Source organism: Chiloscyllium plagiosum, chromosome 18 (assembly GCF_004010195.1).
Source record: "Chiloscyllium plagiosum isolate BGI_BamShark_2017 chromosome 18, ASM401019v2, whole genome shotgun sequence".
NCBI classification, from domain to species: Eukaryota; Metazoa; Chordata; class Chondrichthyes; order Orectolobiformes; family Hemiscylliidae; genus Chiloscyllium; species Chiloscyllium plagiosum.
In genome coordinates, this window is record NC_057727.1 from 16,546,082 (window position 1) to 16,567,303 (window position 21,222).

Sequence of the window (21,222 nt, forward strand, 5' to 3'; positions counted from 1 at the left end):
CCCCCACTCCGGCCTATCACCCTCACCTTTACCTCCTTCCACCTATCACGTTTCCAATGCCCCTCCCCCAAGTTCCTCCTCCCTACCTTTTATCTTAGCCTGCTGGACACACCTTCCTCATTCCTGAAGAAGGGCTCATGCCCGAAACGTCGATTTTCCTGCTCCTTGGATGCTGCCTGACTTGCTGCGCTTTCCCAGCAACACATTTTCAGCTCTGATCTCCAGCATCTGCAGTCCTCACTTTCTCCTCCATGATATATTGCTCTAGGAAACTATCCCTAAAGTACTTGATATTAGAACTGGTGTCTGCTGGCCTTCCTCAGTGAGGCCAAATCTGGTTCACTTTGTCCCAGATCATTATTTCTGAAAGCTTTTGCACAACCAAGTTCAACTGACTGGAATGTACTTTCCAAGGTCTTTAGGGAATAAGATATAACATTTGCAATTCTCCTGTCCTCTCGTGTCACCACTGTATCGCAGAAGATTTGGAATATTGTTGCCAACGCTTGCATAATTTTAACCCTTATTTGAGTTGAATGAGCCACTTTTCTGGCCTAGGACGAGTTTGATACACTCTGTCCTAAGGAGAGCGGCAGCTTTATGACCTAAAACACCAGCTAAAAATCAGTCAGGGTTCAGTGAGCCCTTAAAGACAAAGCAGGACAGGATTGCGTCTGGTAAGCCCCCCCGTAGTTAAACCATGGAGGGATCATTTTCACTAATGTTCCTCCCCAGCTGCAGTCTAATAGGCAGAACTGAGGGTTGTGGGAAATTTTCACCTAGAATAGTGAATGAATGTCAGCAGTGAAGGATTTTGGGGACGATGCTGTGGACATTGAAAAGTGCAATTACAAAAAAGCGACTATTTTCTTTTTTTAAACAACGAGACAGCCCTTCCAGACAACAGCTGCACCTCCATGCTAAAATGCTTTAGATTTCTTTGTGATGGCACAAAATAAGATGGCCAAATCTTTCTCGCCTGCCAGCAGATGGTTTCATCTGACATGAAATAACGCTCCTACTCTTACCTTGTGCAAACGGCCCTTGGCATCTCCCAAGAAGACGATGGTGTGCTCCATTTCCACAGTCACTGCCACTGCCACCAGGTGTCCCTGCGCAACCTTCAGTACCAGAGCTGCCTCTATCGGAATGCGGCTGGCCATTGGGCTGGGGGTGTGGTCATAACCACACGGGTATGCATTAAGAGTGTCCTATGGTAAAACCAGAGGGCGGGGAGAGAAAAAGAGGACAAAAAAAAACACGGATTATTTATGGCTGAACCAATAAGTAAAATGACAAGTCAAAAAGTTAAACATAAATTGCTTTACAGCAACGTTTAAGAGCACGCTGCTGACTTATAAAGAGTCAGGTGCCACACAACACCAGGTTACAGTCCATCAGGTTTATTTGAAAACACAAACTTTCGGAATGCTGCTCCTTCATCACCCGATGAAGGGACAGTGCTCTCAAAGCTTGTGATATCAACTATAACTCAGCATCATCTGACTTCTGACTTTGTTCCTGTCCAGTCCAACACCAGCATCATGGCTTGTAAAGAGTTTCACAATCCATCACTTCCTACAATGAGGTACAGATGCATGACGCTGTTGGTAGTTTTATCATACAATTTCCACAGTGTCAGGTCCACCTCTATTGAGGAAACAATTTTTGATCACTACAGGCGTCAATTACAGCAGTGCTATTGAGCATATGTTAAAGTGTGCCAACTACTTTGTGCATTTCTGCGCTTACCAATTTAAGAGCATGGCTGATTTCAGGCCAAATCCCATCTACTAGGAGATATACTCAGCTGTCGGCAGTGCTAACAATTACAGGAGGCTGTCAGAACATGGAAACCTTGGGCTGCTTTAATTACATGGTTTTACTATCTACCCTGAGCTGGGGCCAAATTGCATCAGCACAGACACTGTATGTGTAAATAAATAAATGGGCATCAGTTTAAGCAAACATTCAACCATTCACCATTTTTAAAATTCCTAACATAAAGCCTCTCTTATCCTTTTAGTTAAAAGAAAAACAGTCCAGTCCTTTTTTCCATCTGCTCCTTTGATCTGATGCCAATTTCTTTGGTCCATTCCTTTTCTCTTTATACTTTCTGGAAATATTTACTTATGCTGGGTCTAATGGGTTGCTTAATGCTGCAGTCAAGCATTCCTCATTCATTGTTGACTTGTGAGCCAAGGAAAATGATCCCAGGTGAGAGACAGGTCACTAAAGGCACTCAAGTTGCCAACTCCCTGCTTCAGTGGAACAGGAACTAAATACTGCCACAAGCCAGGTAATTAGATAAAGCTCTGTCCCCCGCTGTGCATGACAAGACAAAGCAAAAAGGCTCCCCTGCTCCATTAACTAATTTATTGGGGAGTCTGGTCAGCAATTCAGACAAGCATCCACAAGGCAGAAAGATGCCAAGAGATCTGGATTAGATAAAAGCAAGGGAAGGAAGGTGAAGCAGAGCAATTGTAGGGAATGGCTCATTTGTTCTACTGCTGAAGAAAAGTGATTCACATTGTAGGGATGTCAATATCAGAACCGTCCTTGTCAAGCTGGGCTAATGACTGTCCGAGCCAGTCTCTTCACATTGCTATTCATACATTCACTCCCTCTCTCCAGCAGAACCACCATCAGCCTCGAAGGAGTAACACCACAAACCCTGTCTTGCTTTCTATTACTCTAGCAATCTGAATGCAGCAGACATCGTACCTACTCATTATAACAATTTCAAATAGTGCTGGCTTATAATCCAATTTGTTAGGTTCAATTTAATATCCTTAGTGCGATGAATGTCACTGACAAAACCATTGTAGCAGGACTCATTTAACCTCCTAGTCTATCTTAAATTGGGCCCACATCTCTTTATAGGTAAGTCAACATCCATACACAGGACTAAGAAACCTCAGTTCAAGTCCCACCTGCTCCAGAGGTGTGTAACAACATGTTGATAAGGAAAGAAACGGTATACTCACATTCTCTACACTAAATTGGTGCCAATGCAGCAATGTGATCATAAGACCATTAGACACAGGAGCAGAATTTAGGCCATTCAGCCCATTGAGTCTGCTCCGCCATTCAAGCATGGTTGATAAGTTTCTCAACCCCATTCTCCCACTTTCTTCCTGTAATCCTTGATCCCCTTGACAATCAAGAACCTATCGACCTCTGTCTTAAATATACTCAATGACCTGGCTTCTTCAGCCTTCTGTGGCAATGAATTCCACAAATTCCCCACTCTCTGACTGAAGAGGTTTCTCCTTATCTCCATTCCAAAAAGTCTTCCCTTTACTCTAAGGCTATGCCCTCTCACACACACAAGTAATCAGTCAATTTGTATCTTGTCCTGACCAACCCTCCTGTAAGGACCAATTGGTCATTATAATGCTGTAATTACCTATAATTCATCTGTCATCTTCCAGCTCAGAGGACCAGCCACAAAACTATATGATACCATTCTAGGGGCCAATGGGCACCTGACATTGGATTGAGAAGGAAATGCCCTTGAAACTACGGAATGAAAGTTCCTCAAAATCTGCTGCACCGCAGTAACCTCTGTGTACAAACTTTGGGAAATTTACTCCCTTGCTGGTGTTGCATTTACGGGTTTAAAGACTTTGTGGGCTTCTGCATTGATGGCCTTCTGGGAGAGAGAATGGAACTACCGTGAGAAATTAATTAACAGAGACAGTGAGGACTGCAGACGCTGGAGAAGTCAAAGTTGATAAAGTGTGGTGCTAGAGAAAGCACAGCAGGTCAGGTAGCATCTGAGGAGCAACAGTCGATGTTTCGGGCAGGATCCTTGCACATTCCTGAAAGGTTGACTCTCCTGCTCCTCAGATACTGCCTGACCTGCTGTGTTTTTTCCAGCGCCATACTTTATCGACAAATGAACTAATACTTCCACCAGTGTCAGGGCTTGGCTAACGTGGGAGTGGACTGGGAAAGAAAGGGGGCATTGGGGGTTAGGACGAGTGGAGAATAGCTATCACGTTGGCCACTCCCCATTCCTTACTGCCCCTTCTCTACTTCCCACACCCAGCCATACACTCTGGGGGCAAGGCAGAATGCAAATGCCACCTTACGTGTTTCACTTGAAGAATGCATTTGATCATCAGTCAACATCTAAGCAAGTTTAGAACCACCAATCTCAGATTCGTATAACTTTAATGCTTTCCTTGGTCTTAACCTTTGTTTAGTGACAGCAATCAGTACACTTCTGAAGTTCTTCACTGGCTGTTTGAAGATTTGGGGGTGAAGACGAACGCTACATAAATACACTTACCTTCTTAAGTTTTCGAAAGAGCTCCATTTTGGTCTTCTGGCCAGAGTGGCTAACCAATGGGGACAATGTCGGTGACAATAATCCACAGCTGAATCAGGCATTTGGCCGATCCAATTGGGTGACAATTTAGTGGAGCTCCTGATAACCTCATGGCCACTGGCAATTCCCAACCACCAGGGAGATGGGACAGAGTGCCTTAACCTTACGAAGGGATGAGGAAAAAAAAACTTTGACTAACATAGAAAATACGCCCAGTTATTCAGATTGTGAGAAAAGATGGTAAAAGAAATTTCAGATGGCAGAGATAATCACCTCTGGGAGGAGGACAGTGAGTGTCGTGGAGTGGAATTTGCAGACATTGGTGTTCCCCTGTATCTGCTGCTCTTGTCCTTCCAGACAGTAGTGGTTGTGGGTTTGACAATGCTGCCTAAGGATCTTTAATGAATTTCTGAGGTACAGATGGTACACACTTGCTGCTAAGGAGTGGATGCTCGTGGACCTGGTGCTTGCCATTGGCCAGCCCAAGCCTGATACTGTCCAGGTCTTGCTGCTTTTGGATGGGACAGCTTTAATACCTGAGGAGTTACGAATTTTGCAATCAGCAACAAACATCCTCACATCTTACCCTAAGATAGAGGGAAGGTCATGAAAGAAGTGACTGAACACAAAGAATCGAAGGGTGAAAAACTTTAAACCTGTACACACTAGGCAATTAGTATCTCAAATAAAAGAGAAACTAAACGCTGTCTCTCAACATTCAATGACATTCCCATTGTTGAATCCTCTGCAACATCCTGCGTGCTATCATTGACTACAAACTGAACTGGACTGCAATGGAAATACAAATATGGAGTAGGTCAGAGGCAAGGAATCCCGCAACAAGTAACTCACATCCTGCCTCCCTAAAGCCTATCCACCATCGACAAGGCAGAACTCAGGAGTAGGATGGAATACTTCCTGTACTTGCCTGGGTAAATGTAGCTCCAACAAACACTCCACAAGCCTGATACAATCCAACACAATTGGCACCACATCCACAAACACCCTTTCACAAGCAGCATTATTGCCAGGGCTCCCTGATGCCACACTCAGCCAGATGTCAAGGGCTGTCACCCTTACCTCACCCTTGGAATTCAGCTTTGTGTCCATGTTTGAACCAAGGCTGTAATGAGGTCAGCAGCTGGGTGGCCCTGGGCAGACCCAAACTCACAGGTGATTGTTCAGCTAGTTCTACTTAATAGCACTGTAGATTTCCCATCACAACATATTGATGTTCAAAGTACACCAATAGGGCAGTAACTGGCCAGGCTTGCATTTGACCCTCTTTCTTGTGTACCAGCCTGGGTGTTTTTCCATATTGCTCAGTGGATGCAGTTTGATAGATGTTCAAAAACAACTTGGCTGTTGGTGGTGGAGGGGGCAAGGGGAAGCGAAGCTATTTCTGTGGCACATGACTTCAGTACCATTGCAGAATATTGTCAGGTCACATGGACTTTGCAGAATCCAGTGTTCAATCGTTCCGTGTTCGATTATGAGAATCTGTTTATTGTTGGTGCTCAAGGCGCGAGATTAGTTAGGTCTGGATGTGGACTCAGGGACAAGGAAACAAGGAAAGGAACCAGAAGATACAGCAAGGAGCATGGAATAGAATACAGCCCGCTATACACATAGAAACTCTGTAGAGATCAGAAATATCACAAGTGTGCGAATATTCAGCAACAGAACGACAGCTTGTTTCTGTCGAATTGCCATTGTACATCCAAATCAAATGAAAGCAATTTCTGCAACGTTTGGAACATTTTGCATTTTTAACCATTCTTCTCCTCAAACTAACTGGGAAATGCAGTAGTTCATAAATCTAAAATTTCATTCCAAAAGCTATGTTTAACTCATTTTAAATTTCATCTTGAAAACGTCTTGCACCTTCATCGCTCACTCAAAGCGTCAAACATATTAAATTATGTACAGCTGCACCGTCGGGCACATTTAAATGTGGCTTTTAATCTTGCACTATTTAGAGTCTGACAGATTTATTTTGTAGAACTACTGCAGCAAAAGCAGAGTGCCATTTCAGTATGGTGCTCTGAAGCTTCCCGGACCAAGGATGCTGAAGTGACTGGCATGCATTTTTCCCTCTTTTAAAACCTCTTTTACACACTTTTAACCTTCTTAAAGTGACAGGTCAAGCTACAAAGGGTGGATTTGCTGGCCTGGGCGGAACAGCAACTCCTTCCTTTAAGCAGGTGGGATTACTGCAGGACTCCCTTTAATGTTTCACAGTAGCAATAAAGTCTAGAATTATGAAAGGACTCACTGAAGTTAATCCGCTGCAGCTGGACTTGACTTCATACTCAATGTAGGCTGCCTCAGCCTTCTCGCCCACCTTCCCGTAATTGGTGTAACACTGGTCCCTGGTCTGGTTGATCATCTGATCAATCTGATTCATGGTGTAAATGCAAAGTGCTGACTCCTCCGTTGCCTTTGCCGTGGCTGTCTGACCAACAGCGAACGTGGCGAACAGGACCTCCCCGTTAGTTTGGAGAGTCCCCTCCGCTAAGCCCTTCCCCGGCCGGCTGACATAGGCCGCCTGGAGTAAATTGTAGTTCTTCTCAGCAGTCTGACAGACAAGCGGTACCTCCACGTACGAGTAATAGTGCATGTCTCCCAAGCAGATCCGCGACACGTAGGTTTTGTATTCTCTGGATGAGGACTTGAGGTCCCTCCGGTAGAACAGAAAATACACCGAAAACTGGTAAATAAAAGATTTGACAAAATGGTGGTTGTACTCAGAGAGCCTTCCAGCTACTGCTAACTTTGCCGTATCCTCGTAGGAGAAAATGGGGTGAGATTCCAGGCTCTGTGGATTTTGTAACTCCAAATTGCGGGTGGTAATGGGAGGGATCCCACCGGCACCTTTGCTGGTGTAACCACGGCCTACAAACAGGACGGCTGTCTTGCCTTTGGACAGGCCGACCAACCCTACCGTAGTGACGTTGGGGTCATTGGCAGCGACGTACTGCGTGTCAACCGGGCGTTCCGGGCGGAACAAGACCCGGCTAATGTTTCCCAAACTCCTTTTCTCACAGATTCCTTGAAACAAGCTGCCGCAGGTGATCAGCTCATCGCCGTAGGGGTTAGTCAGGAGGAGCTTGTTGTGGTTGTCTGTCAGCCTCGCGTGCGGGCAGTCGCTGGGGTTGACGGGCGGAAGGCAATCCTTGCTGTCATTCTGTGGCCCCGTTGGCTGCACTACCAGGTCGGTCAGCTCCGAGGTCAGCTGGAACAGGAAGTTCACGGCCCCGATGTAGACGTTGCCAGTCTCTGGGTCAATGGTCAGGTGCTCAAACTTCACATCCGACCTGCTGAAGGATTTGTACTTATCCCCACGGCAGATACTTAGAAAAACGATGGCAAGGAAGACGTTCCCAGACCGCATGATCAACGTGCTGTAACAGAGCAGAAAAAAAGATTACTTTATTAACCGTGGGTATCTGGAACCTTCTTTACTTCCATAATGACAAAGATCTTGAGACTGGGGGTTCAATTGAAAAATTTCTAAACTGAGATTGACAATACCTGCGACTTGCAAAGAAAAGACTTCAAGAGTCAAGGCATCAAGGTGGACATTAGAGTCAAAATATAGATCAGCCATGATTGGTTCAATGGCAGAACAGACTGAAAAGGGTGAGAAAGGGAGGGTGACATTTTGCGCTTATTATAATAACAATTAGGCAAGTGATATCAGAAATGGCAAATATAATGCCTTTTCATAGGTGAGATGCTTTCAGCTCTTTCATCATTCAGAAAAAAAACGTATTTTTATCATCGCAGTATCCATTCACAGATCCACCTCCAATCTCCATGGCAGAGCCACTGACACACTCAATCTTCCTCTCTGGAGCCTATTATCCAATCTCCACCATGTCACTACCCTCCTTTCTCCAAAAGTGCCACCAGGTGTTCCCCTCTCAATGTCCTTCCTCCCTTACCTATCTTTCAGTTGTGCAGAGACTTGCAAGAATTCTTTTTTGCTTAAAACTCTTAAAACTAAAGTACATAATATTGTTGTTGAAGCAATGCTCTGGATTTAGCTTTGATGCTATCCCCTGAGGGCTCGCATGATTCCCAAGCTGGATAAAGAAGGGTGTGCGAAAATTAAGGCTAACTCTATACTGACCCAAGAATGTCTCTTTCTTCTATATCAGACGCACTCGCTATCAACATAGACCTTTTATAATTGACAAGTCGAGCGGAAACTTACAATTCTCCTGCCATCAGCCACAGTTGTACACTTGAATTGAACAGGAAACTTACCCTGACCTTTGCATAAAAAAGGATCGTCAAGGCTCCAGCATTTTCCTGACATCTCCAGGAAGTAAAAATCCATCTCTTGAACAACATGGTGAGCAACAGAGAAGAAAGAGTCCTGAGTGGGCAGGTGTTGCTCTCAGGTGTGAGCAGACAACAGCAGGTACATGCCTGAAACATCTCACTGGGATTCTACCCTGGAGCTTGCTAGGAATGGTTATTCGGAAACAATGCCTTCTAATAGGAAACTGTGACTTTTGCAAGTAAGTTCAAAATAAAAGTATACGAATTTGCAAGTTAATTTTCAGTGACAGAGAGCTGCTCAGAAGCAGACTTATTACATCAGCAAAAAAATTGGACGTTTGTTTTAATATCCTCCACCCCTTGCATTTATTACTTGCGAAAGCACAAGAGAAAGGCAGTTGGGAATAGTGTTTAGACCAGGCCAGACTCCTCAAAACATTTCAAGAAAGTAGCCCAGACCCTAAGTTTGTTCGTTGCTTGAAGCAGGTGTGAAGTAGATATTCCAGGAGTGATGCAGCAGGCCCAACCACTTCGTTTTAAACAGAATACCGAATGAAACACAAAAAAGAACAGAATACCAAATAACATAAGCTATCCGAAAACCCAATGGATTACCCAATTTAATGATGCTGGTCCAAATACTTGCAACCATCCCCATAAACTCCCCTTGGCACAAAAAGGAAAGTCAAACACAGGGTCTTACAGGTGAGATGGCAGAGAGAGAGAGAATCAACATGGACCTGCTTCTTTGGGTCCAGCAGTTTCACAACTGACTGCCAGCTAAAACCAAACCAGAGAAAAGCTGACCTGGGAGAACTGGCCACTCCCCTTTCATTGTACAAGTTTTTTTAAAACTAAAAAGCTTCAAGTAGATCAACCCCAGACATTTGGGAGCCTGGGTCTTTACGACGTCCTGGCAAAAAAACCAAGGCGGCATGGTGGCACAGTGGTTAGCACTGATGCCTCAGCGCCAGAGACCCGGGTTCATTTCCCGCTTCAGGCAACTGTCTGTGTGGCGTTTGCACATTCTCCTCGTGTCTGCGTGGGTTTCTTCCAGGTGCTCCAGTTTCCTCCCACAGTCCAAAAATGTGCAGGTCAGGTAAATTGGCCATGCTAAATTGCCCACAGTGTGAGGTGAACGGGTAAATGTAGGGGAATAGGTCTGAGTGGGTTGCTCTTCTGAGGGTCGGTGTGGACTTGTAGGGCCGAAGGGCCTGTTTCCACACTAAGTAATCTAATCTCATCTAAAAAAAATAACCTTGTTAAAGGAGTAGCATCATCACAATAGGAAGTTCCTGAAACATTCCAGATCACATCTAACCAGAGTCAGCTACCCTAAAATAAGAAGAGCTCCACTTGTTCCAGTTCTCACATGCACTACTATCAGATTTCATAGAATTACAGAATCCCTACAGTGCGGAAGCAGGCCATTCAGCCCATCGAGTCTCAAACCCTCTGAAGAGCATCCTACCCAGACCAACCAAATCCCCCCGCAATCTTTGTAACCCTGAATGTTCCGTGGCTAATTCACTGAGCCTTCCCATCCCTGGACACTACAGGCAAGTTAGACAGTCTAAACTGTGCATCTTTGGTCTGTTAGAGGAAACCAGTGCACTTGGAGGAAACTCCAGGCAGACACAGGGAGAACATCTGTGTGGAGTTTGCACAGTCACCCAAGGATGGAATGAAACCTGGGTCCCTGGCGCTGAGAGGCAGCACTGCTAACCGCTGAGCCATCGTGCTGCCTGTAACTGCTCCTAATTAGAGCACTAGATGGGAAAATACACAGCCAATGACAAACTTGTGACCTAAACCTGCTCCGCTAAACCAGCAGTACTTGGATTTGGTTGCTGGTTCCTTGAAACATCAATGGGTCTATACTATGGAGAGCAGTCAACAGGTGGGAGACCAGTTTGTCCTACCTGTCCTATTCCTACAATAGTAAAGATTGCACATTTATATCAGATTTATAGGGTGCTTTTCACAACCTCCACACCTCCAACAGCACTTTAGTGATTCTTCATTGCGGTGATGCAGCTAATTGGAATGTCACAAATGTCAGAGCATCAGATCAGCAAGTGATCACGGCTTGTGAACCTGATTACTGTTTCATTGCAGGTTACGTTTTGGCTAACATGCCTCTTGCCATATTCTCCTGACTTTGGACTCATGCTTTGAAGATGTCCCAGGTTACAGAGCTTTTGGCTCTTTCTCTGTTGAGGATTTTCGTTTTGAGACCTGCTTGTTCTTTGTGGTTCAGGAAGCTAATTAAGCTCTGCATTCCTTATTGTGCAGGATCAGGTCGTTAATGCTGTCGGTTAAGGAAAACAAAATGGCCAGGACTCCAGAGCTCTTCCACAACACAGTGCTGTAGGATTCTTACATTATTCTGCAAAGTTTAATATTTCACTCTAAACCAATTTGCATAACAATGATTTGCACGTCAAATTAAGAGCCAGTCACAGGTGAGCAAATGCAGACTCGAGCTCTCCCCCTTTTGACAAATTGACTCCTTTGTGGGATGTGAGAATAATTGTGGTGATTTCAGCACTTGTTGATCACATCTAATTGTCCTCGGAGAGGGAATGACCGGTGTAATCTGTGTGGTGTAGGAACACCTATAGTGTAACAGAAATAACTACAACTACTGGAGAAACTCAGCTGAAAGCGATTGTGTTAGATACTGACTAAAATCTCCATGTTGTATTAAAAAAAAGGGATCATCATACAGATACAATCACACAGTGGTTACATGAAAGGTCTAATAATCCAGAGGCCTTCACAAATAATTCAGAAAACGCAAGGTTAAACTCTGACCATTTGAGAACGTTTAACCTCTTTCAAGACAATTCGAAATTAAAATATTCACAAATTTGTAAAGTACATTTTACAAACCATGTTCCACTTAGAAGTTATAGAACTCAAAATTCAACTCATTTCCATATGCCATGTTCCACTCTTGGGTGCCTTGATGTGAGTGTCTGAATATTTACAATTTACATTTCATGTCAAGCATAGAGGTCAAGGGCAAAACATTTCATGTTAAAGATGTGAGAAAGTGTGAGAGAAATAAACTTATTCGGATACACCTCTCTGAGGTGCCTCACTATGACATCCATAGTGTACATTCCTTTTCAGGAGCACAGCCAAGGTGTGCCTTGGTGGACCATTTTTTCCCCAGTGTCTCTCCATGGAGCTGCTCCTAACTTTGGTGCATCCGTTAACATGAAATCTCGTACCTCTGAACACGCCAGTCTGCAAAATTTGGTTGAGGGCAACATTTTGCTCTGGAAGATCCACTGCCTTCTGGAGTGACCTTGAAAACAACCCAGCTAAGATTAAATATTGGATCAACAACAAAAGCTGATCTTGCCAGCAATGTCCAGATCCCAAGAATGAACGCATTTTTAAAATCAACAAGCTTGTCTCCGACAGTGAGAAGCCTGGCCCATAATGGCTACCACTGCATTTCGCATTTTAATTCCTTCATTCCGCAGTGGGACAAGACACATGGTGGCACAGTGGTTAGCACTGCTGCCTCTCAGCAGCAGGGACCCAGGTTCGATTCCAGCCTCGGGTGACTGGCTGTGTGGAGTTTGCACGTTCATCCTGTGTCTGCGTGGGTTTCCTCCGGGTGCTCTGGTTGCCTCCCACAATCCAAAGATGTGCAGGGCAGGTGAATTGGCCTTGCTAAATTGCCCATAGTGATGGGTGCATTAGTCAGAGGGAAATGGGTCTGGGTGGGTTACTCTTCAGTGTGTCAGTGTGGCCTTGTTGGGCCGAAGGGCATGTAGGGAATCTAATAAAATCTAATAAATTTGTTTCTCTGCAGCTAACCACTCACTGTCAGAAAAGATAGGGACAACAGCATCTGTGAATTTTGAAAGCTGCCTTGCTAAAAACTAAAGCTGCAGGAAGCTCTGATGGTGGTCAATGGACAGCAGCTCTATAGATGTTATTTAGCTTCCATCACAGGTAACCCATGGCTAAGACTCAGTAACAATTGTATATTGCTAGACCAAATCCCTTCAATGAACAGTGCTAGAATTTAAAATTTGTCAGGCACTTCACACAGAAGTACATGTAATTTTGTTAAAACACTGCAACGTGTAACTGATATATGGCAGCAACAAGGGGACCACACTATATTCTCAGTCAGAAAGTGCAGATCACTGATGAACAAGTATACTCACCTCCATTGCCATAGCTCCAACATCACAGTGACTAAGTCAGTAGGTTGCTAAGTTACAGATGATCAGCAAGGTCAAAGGCTGACAGCTGTGAATGACTCACTAATTCACAATGTGGCCAACCTGATCCTGCACAATAAGGAATGCAGAGCTTAATTAGCTTCCTGAACCACAAAAAAACAAGCAGGTCTCAAAACGAAAATCTTCAACAGAGAAAGAGCCGAAAGACCTGTAACATCTTCAAAGCACGAGTCCAAAGTCAGGAGAATATGGCAAGAGGCATGTAAGCCAAAACAGAACCTGCAATGACTGCAATGAAACAATAATCAGGTTCATAATTGCCTCTCTCTTGACTTGTGCAATTGATCTCACAAGAAAACCCTTTTGGATTTGTGACTTGCACTTACACTGCTGCTTTAAACCGACGCCAAGTGGTTTTGTTTTTTGTGGGAATCAATATAAAATGGAGAGTCCTCCAGATTCACTGACTGCACTAAAACATCGAGGTGGAACACACTGTCCCGATGCCAATCATGACAGTTCACGAAACACTGTGCTCCTGTTACAGTTGCTGCTTGTGGCACATACTCCCCAGACACAGCCAGCTACAACCCAAACAGACACTTCCTGCAACTTGTTGTGCACTTTGCAGCCACCAGAAGGGGTTTCAGTAAAAACAGTCAACGAGTTTATTCTAAATTTGTCATGCTTTGCAAATGCACAGGCCCTGCGGTAGAATAGCATCCATTTAAATACGCAGGTCTGGAAAATCTCAACAGCTTTTTGTGCCTTTAACATAGAATAATGTCCTAAAGCACTGTTATCAAACAAAATCTGACAGTGAGTCACACAGGAAGATATTGAGACAGATGAGCAATATCCTGGAATGAGAGCAGATTTTAGGGAATATCTCAAGGGAGGAAAGAGGTGGAGAGGGAGGAGGAGAAGAAGGGAATTTCAGACTTTACAGTACAGTAGAGGCTAGCCAAAGGAGATGGCTACACAAAGAAGACTATTAAATTGGAGAAAGTATTACAAGGATGCTTCCAGGACTGGAGGATTTCAGGAGTGTCTGGATGGGCTGAGACTTTTTCACTGGAGGATAGGAGGTTGAGGAATAATCTAACGGCGGTTTATAAAATCATGAGGGGCATAGATACAGTAAATCGCAAAGGTCTTTTACTTGCAGCGGGGAAATTCAAAACAAGAGGGCACATTTTTAAGGTGAGAGGAGAAACGTTTAAAAAGGACCTGAGGGGCAACGTTTCCACATAAAAGGTGGTTCTTAGGTGGAATGAACTGCCACAGGATGCAGTAGATGTGAGTAAAGTTACAACATTTAAAAGACATTTGGACAGATACATGAATAGGAAAGGTTTAGAGGGATATTGGCCAAATGCTGGCAAAAAGGACTAATTTAGTTTGGGGAACTTGGTCAGCATGGACTGGTTGGACCAAAGGGTCTGTTTCTGTGCTGTATGACTCTTGAATTGGAGGAGTGAAGGATTCTTGGAGCTTTGCAGGGCTGAAGAAGATTACAGAGATGGCAATACAGAGACAGATTTGAGAGAATTCAGCCAGGGTCTGTCCTGTAACACAGAATTTAGAACTAGCTCCTTGAAAACACAAGTTCACACAGGCTGTGCAGGCTGAGCTTGGAACTAGAAGGCATGGAGAAAATGCCTCACACCCAGGTGGACTTTCCCTTCAGATCTACCACACATCTGCATGCCATGGGAGTCTCAGTGTACTTACAAACCCATGACATGAAAATCCAACTTGAGGAGCAAAAAAATGGAACGACTGCTACCTTTGAGAGACAGCAAGCCTTCCCAAAGTTCAGACATCTCTTAAAGGCAGGGTGCTTCTAATGACGAGATCAATGTAAGCACTCACATCGCCATCTCTCCATAGGGATCAGTGATGGAGCCTCAATTATCTACAATCAATGTAAAAAAAAAAGTGGATAAAGGGACCAAATGTGTGTTTGCAAAATTGTAGGAGAGACAGTGGCAAGTACAAAAATGTAGCAGGCATAAGGACTTTTCAAGTAGAGGTATAGTTAATTGAGGGGCAAAGTTTGGAAAATGCAATTTAAAGTGAGAAGGTGTGAACTTGTCCACTTCAGCATTAAGTGTGTAAAAGCAGCTTATTACTTAAATGCAGAGAGATTGAAGAACTCCTAGGGACAGAGTGATCTGGGTGTTCTGTTACATGAATTACAAAATGTTAGGATGCAAGTACTAATGATTAGGAAGGCAAATGCAATGTTGTTTCTTGCCAGGCAAATAGAATATAAAAGTAAAGAGATTTTGACACAGTTGCTCAGGACACTGGTCACAGCCACTGTGTAACAAGGGATTGGTAACGTACAGAACTCATTGGACTGAATGCTTGACACTGAATGGATATAATAAATGTCACAATTAATCAGCTTGCATTCCTGCAATTGATTAAAGCATCTAAGAATGCAATGTGCTCAACTGAAACTAGTTGTATTTTATTGCAATTTCCATAAAAGTCCAGTTTGAAATATTTTGGAATGTACCTTTAACCACTTTATGGACAAGGCATATTTTGCAAAAATGTTTTTTTTTAAAATGATTAGATGGTATCTGGAGTTCTTAAGGAAGTGCAAAGACGACAGACTCCTGAGATGTCTCTTCAAAAGAAAGAGTGGACGATTTAGGCTGGATCCATTGAGGTCTGGAAGATTAAAAAGTTGATCTTATTTTGACAAAGAAATTCTGAGGAGTCATTTCAGGATGGGTGCTGAAAGGATGTTTCCCCTTGTGGGAGAGACTAGAACTAGGGGAACATTTTAAAATGAGTGGTGTTTAATTTTAGGTGGCGATGCAGAAGATTTATCTCTCTCAAGGGATTGTTAGTCTGAGGAATTCTCTTTCCTAGGCAGCAGCAGAGGCGGGGTCATTAAAATCTGCCTTAAAAATATTCAAAGTCTTTGGTCTTTGATAAAAGGATTCAAAGTTCTATAAAGAGTACACTGGAAAGTAGTGATCACAATTTAGATGAACATCTCTAAAGGTTGAGAAGAAAACATCTACAATCCAACAAACCATGATCTATCAAATGATGGAGTAGGATCAAGGGTCAAAAAAGCGATTCCAAAAGGTCCGGATTCATATACTCACTCCCTCTCCCAATCTTTCCCTACCTCTTCGGTTCTTTGATTCTTCAGCCTCTCCACTTCTCTATTGTCTTGTAAGCTGACCCTTAAAACCTGTCGCTTGGACCAAGCTTTGACCACAGATATCGGAGTATCTCAGTCTGCGGTTCTGCGTCAAGTTTTATTTGACAGTGTTCCTGTGAAATTCCTTGGGTGTTTTTTTTAAATCACGCCAAAGGCACTGTCCATACTTATTGTAGAATACTTGTCCCTGCCTGTACGGTACAATATTTCAGACCCTTCCTGTACTTTCCCATGCCAACTGAAGATCTGGTGACTACTCCGAACAGAAGGTACAAACCTCAACTGGTAAACAGTTTGTGGATAAATGAGTTGAAACAGCACAGTTGTTGGCAGTTCTTGGAGAGCTCTACAGCAGACTGGCCCCAGGGGAATACTGTTAAATCACTTATTGAAGATTTACTACGATGTAAATATGCTAATAACAAAAACAAAACGCATTTCAGTGCTTGATCCATTTATTTCTGTCCCGACTTGTATGAACCTAACGTAACCTAATAAATCTTGTTTGTTCATATCTTACTCCACCCATCAGCCACTATAAAGAGCTGCTTCAGTAACAGAAGGTAACTTTTCTCTAAAACCATTTGCCTTGAGGTTTTTTTTTTACTTTGAGTCCTTCAAACAAAAGGATAACACAGACTTGAATAGTGGCAGCGTGCAAGTGTCATCTAACATCCTATGTTTGTGCAGCACCTGCATTGTGGTAATTCAATGAAACCTCGCTGTTAGCCATTTGTTGGCAAACACTGTTTATTTTTCTCTGGAAGATATTTCATTGATGAATAGACTCCTTGATGGTACATGAAAGACACACTCCTGTGTGTTCCCCAGCCTCAAGTTCAAACCATTTTCAGTCAAATTAAAGGTTTCACTAACCTAGTAGCCAGGCAAACTGTGAGAGAGCAGCGACGACTCAAGTGGTTACCAAGGTGATTGGTCCAATCCAAGAGAGAAAGCAGCAGTACAGATTAAAGAGCATCTTTATTATACATATCTCAGATTTTCAAAGGACCCATCATAAGCAAACATGTCAGCAACAGAGCATCAGAAGCTGGAACTTCTCCCTCCCTCAGTCCATCAGTGTCAGGATCATTGCTTTTCCCAACCAACTATAGCCTGGTTAGGGGAGGCAATGATCTAGTGGTATTATCGCTGAACAATTAATCCAGAGACCAGGTAATGTTCTGGGGACCCAGGTTCGAAGCCTACTATGGCAGATGGAATTTAGTTCAATTAAAAAAAACCCTGAGTGGGACTGAGTCGAATGATGACCACAAAACTATTGTTCGATTGTTAGGAGAAACCTAATATCCTTCAAAGAAGGAAACTGCCATTCTTACCAGGTTTGGCCTACATGTGACTCCAGACCCACAGCAGCATGTTTGGCTCTCAATTGCCCGCTGACATAGCCAGCGATGCCTTCAACCAGTGAATGAATTTACAAAAAACACATTCTCCAGCTCACACAGATGGGGCTCACTCTGTATTAGGCCACTCATTATTCAGGGGACAGTTGGGACAAACTTTTTGTGGGTGGATGAATCATATATGCAGCATTTATCAGGGCAAGCAATTTCAGCATGGAACAGTGGAACGTTGACAAATTCAGGCATCCAATGGTCAGAATCAGGTACAGCCAGAAGAGGATTACACGAGTAGATGGAAAGTAAAGGCTTCTGCCCAAAGGACGAAGGAATATTATTGAGAATAAGTTGTGGGGAGCAGGTTTACGTTCTCTCTGTCTACGGGCAGTGAGCCAGGATGTGGGATGCCTCAGATGGAAGGAGTACACTGACTTTCTCTTGTCACACTGCTCATGAGTCACAACCTGAATTTGCCCCAGTTCCGATATGGTTAACTGTAATCTTTCTCCAGATTAGGTTCAGAATGAAATTGTCCAACAACCCAGTTTCAGTCATAAACACAAAATTGACAATTTATCATAAAAGAAAACCCATTCAACTGGACAAGACCAAACAATTGGATATGAAAAACAGAAATGTTATCCACTCTAATAAGTCAAAGCACACATATTCATACCTTCAGGTAAAGGGGGAGAAAATATCTCTGTAGAGATTCACTTTAAAAAAAACTTAGTCTGACCAAGAGTGGTTATTCTTGAAGGCCAAAGTAAAACAACATTCCAAAGTCTGCTGATCTGCTGTTATGTACTGCATTACACATGATTGTCTCTGGGGTCTTGCTGGACATAGCTTGCTCAGGAACTACAATATTGAAAAATTCTTTCGGTCACTATTTCTGAAGAACCATCAGGTTTCACACTGAATTCACCACAGAACAGCTTCAGCAACAGGGAGACATTAGCTAGGCAGCTTGTTCATTGCAGGCTTTCAAAAACTACCTTCAAAGTCTCCAAGCCTACAAACACTGTTCAGCAAGGTAAGCAGAGAAGACGACAGTCAGGGGTTCATCCTGAAGTGAGTTCAGGCAACCAAGACCAGAAAATTCAGATGATTTCCAAGAACCCTTGTTTTTAAAAAAAAGTCAATGAAAAGACCTCACAAAAGAAATAAATAAGACACTTCCAAAATATTTCAAATTCAACTCCTCAAAAAATATTAAAACTATAAAGAAACTTCATTACACAGTGAACATATTCACAGGCAGGTCAGCTCCTGAAAGCAATGAACCAATAGATTAAGTGAGAAGATAACTTCAAACGGGCCACTGGATACTTGGTTTACAATATGGTTATTTAATGTGATTATTTATTTTCAAAAAACTATTTCCAAATTGTTATCTTGTTATATTGTTTTAAAGAACTATTTTGTGAATGTATCTGTGTGTATTGGAGTCACATACTGATTATGCCAGTCTAGCAATCTACCAGCCAGTGACAGCATGGCAGGAAATGCACTGAGTGAAGCTCCAGCTCTTGAGCTAATTTACGGATCGCAGAAGATAGAACAAAAATGAAATCCATTGACAAAATAAAACCTAAAAGGACACTTTTGAAGATTTGATCACCCTGGAAAAGGAGAAATGTATGTAGCTAAGAAATAGAGACAAAATACACGTGTTGTGCCAATCTGCCAATAGCCTTCCTCTAGAGATGGTTGCATCAGTTGTCTTTAGTCACTTGATAAGAGGGATTCAATTAACCATGTGATTTCCTCCTCTGCCATGCAAATAGCCTTGACCATCAAATTTTTGTTGCCCTGATTAACTGGGCTCCAAAGTAACTCTTGCATGTTCAAGATGATTTGGGACATGCGTGCGACCTGACCATCAACACTAGGCTTTTCCTCATCCTTTATCGTCATAACACAACCTTCCAGCTGCTCACCATGGATTTACAGATAACACTGACAAATGGACAGATTACTTGCAGGAACCTCAAGGGGCCAAAGAAATACCACTCACACTACAAATACCCAAATGTCCGGACAAAGGGCTGCCCCTCCCAGAGACAATGGCAAGAAGCCCAGACAAAGGCAGGTTAAGAACAAGTGGTGAATGTACTTGGAGCAGGCTGCATGTGCACATTCTCAACAAGGCTTCTTCTTCTGTCAAATGTTTCCTGAAGTATCAAAATCTGTTGTAAGAAACCCTTCGATAATCTGACAGGATATCAGAAACTAGGCCAGCGTCCCTGTTCAATGAGCCTATTTTTTGTGGGATTATTTCTCAAAACAAGATTAATGAATCGGATTCATATCCATAGAGGTGCAAACATAAATATTATTGCTATTATTTCTTATTCTTGTTGTTCATTTGTAAAAGATTCTAACACTGTTTTCATTCAGATGTAAACCCCAATGCTTGCAATGTGCTGTCAGAATGATTTTAACGTGAACATTTAATGCTTTCTGCTCTCACTGCCCAGGTCTCACCATCAGCACTTTCCAAAGTTTGCCAGATCTGTTACATGCCAGTTGTGGTTCAGTTTCATGTTTGTTGTAATCTCGATTATTCCAGACAAAAAGACATCACTTCAGCTTTGCCACTGGCTATCAGCCACTGCCGAAGACCAAACGCAGCAGCAGCAGCTTTGAAGGAACAGTGACAGCGACACTAAACACAGCCTCCTCGCCTTCCATTTTCTCCTGGGCATGAGAAACCAACAATGATATTTTATGCTGCTGGGCTGTTCCAGTCGTTCCACCAAAATAGAACATGGTGGTCTAGTGGTTAGCACTGCTGACTGCCAGCATCAAAGACCCAGGTTCGATTCCACCCTTCATGACTGTCTGTGTGGAGTTTGCACATTCTCCACGTGTCTGTGTGGGATTCCCCTGGGTGCTCCTGTTTCCTCCCACAGTTCCAAGACATGCACGTTAACTGGGTTGGCCACGCTAAATTTCCCTCAGTGTCGACGGATGTGCACGATGTGATAGGTGAGCCATGGGAAATGTCAGGTAATCGGGGTGGGTGCAGTCTGGGTGGGATGCTCTCTAGAGGGTTGGTGTGGATTCGATGGACTGAATGACCTGCTTCCACACTGTAGGGATTCTATGATGACAGCGAGAAGCCTAAACTCTTGACATACAAATGAATTATTTACACTTCTTGTTACTTAAGAGGTGCAGAGCTGAAAATGTGTTGCTGGAAAAGCGCAGCAGGTCAGGCAGCATCCAAGGAACAGGAGAATCGACGTTTCGGGCATAAGCCCTTCTTCAGGCTTATGCCCGAAATGTCGATTCTCCTGTTCCTTGGATGCTGCCTGGCCTGCTGCGCTTTTCCAGCAACACATTTTCAGCTCTGATCTCCAGCATCTGCAGCCCTCACTTTCTCCACTTAAGAGGTGCAGACAGGCTGTGCCAACTTTGATGTTAACTTGTTATATTCCTAAAAATGTCATATTTACAGCACAGGCGGCCATTTGGTATCTTTGCTAGCCATTACACGTCTCTGACTAATCCCATTTTCCAGCTTTTGGTCTAGGTCACAGTACTTCATTAATGCCTGTGTTCCAAAGGCACCTGAGCATCTGCACAGTGGGATCTTACATGTGGCACCCTGAATCACTTCTACATTTTGCCCCATGTGTCTGTTCAAATGAACATAACAGAAGGCACAATACCAGTAAACAAAGTGCTTGGAGAGCTTTCCCCCTGTGGCTTGAACAACATTTATCTCCCAACAGGGCCAAAAATAATTTAACTGATCGTTTATCGCGGTTGAGGTTTGTGAGATTCGAGTTCAGCCAGATACAATCTTGTATCTGCTGGAGA

The 21,222-nt window shown here is 43.4% G+C and overlaps 1 protein-coding gene across 1 annotated transcript in view; it reads right to left on the reverse strand.

Annotated features, from left to right (window-relative positions):
- Positions 1–21,222, reverse strand: part of plxnb1b (plexin b1b) — a 261,149-nt gene that overhangs the window by 103,257 nt on the left and 136,670 nt on the right. Inside the window, exons 3-4 of the mRNA XM_043707786.1 lie at positions 6,612–7,740; positions 1,029–1,211 (exon numbers count right to left, since the gene is read on the reverse strand). Of these exons, the coding sequence (XP_043563721.1) occupies positions 1,029–1,211; positions 6,612–7,730 (1,302 nt within the window). The 5' untranslated portion in view covers positions 7,731–7,740. The remainder of the gene's footprint in view (positions 1–1,028; positions 1,212–6,611; positions 7,741–21,222) is intronic.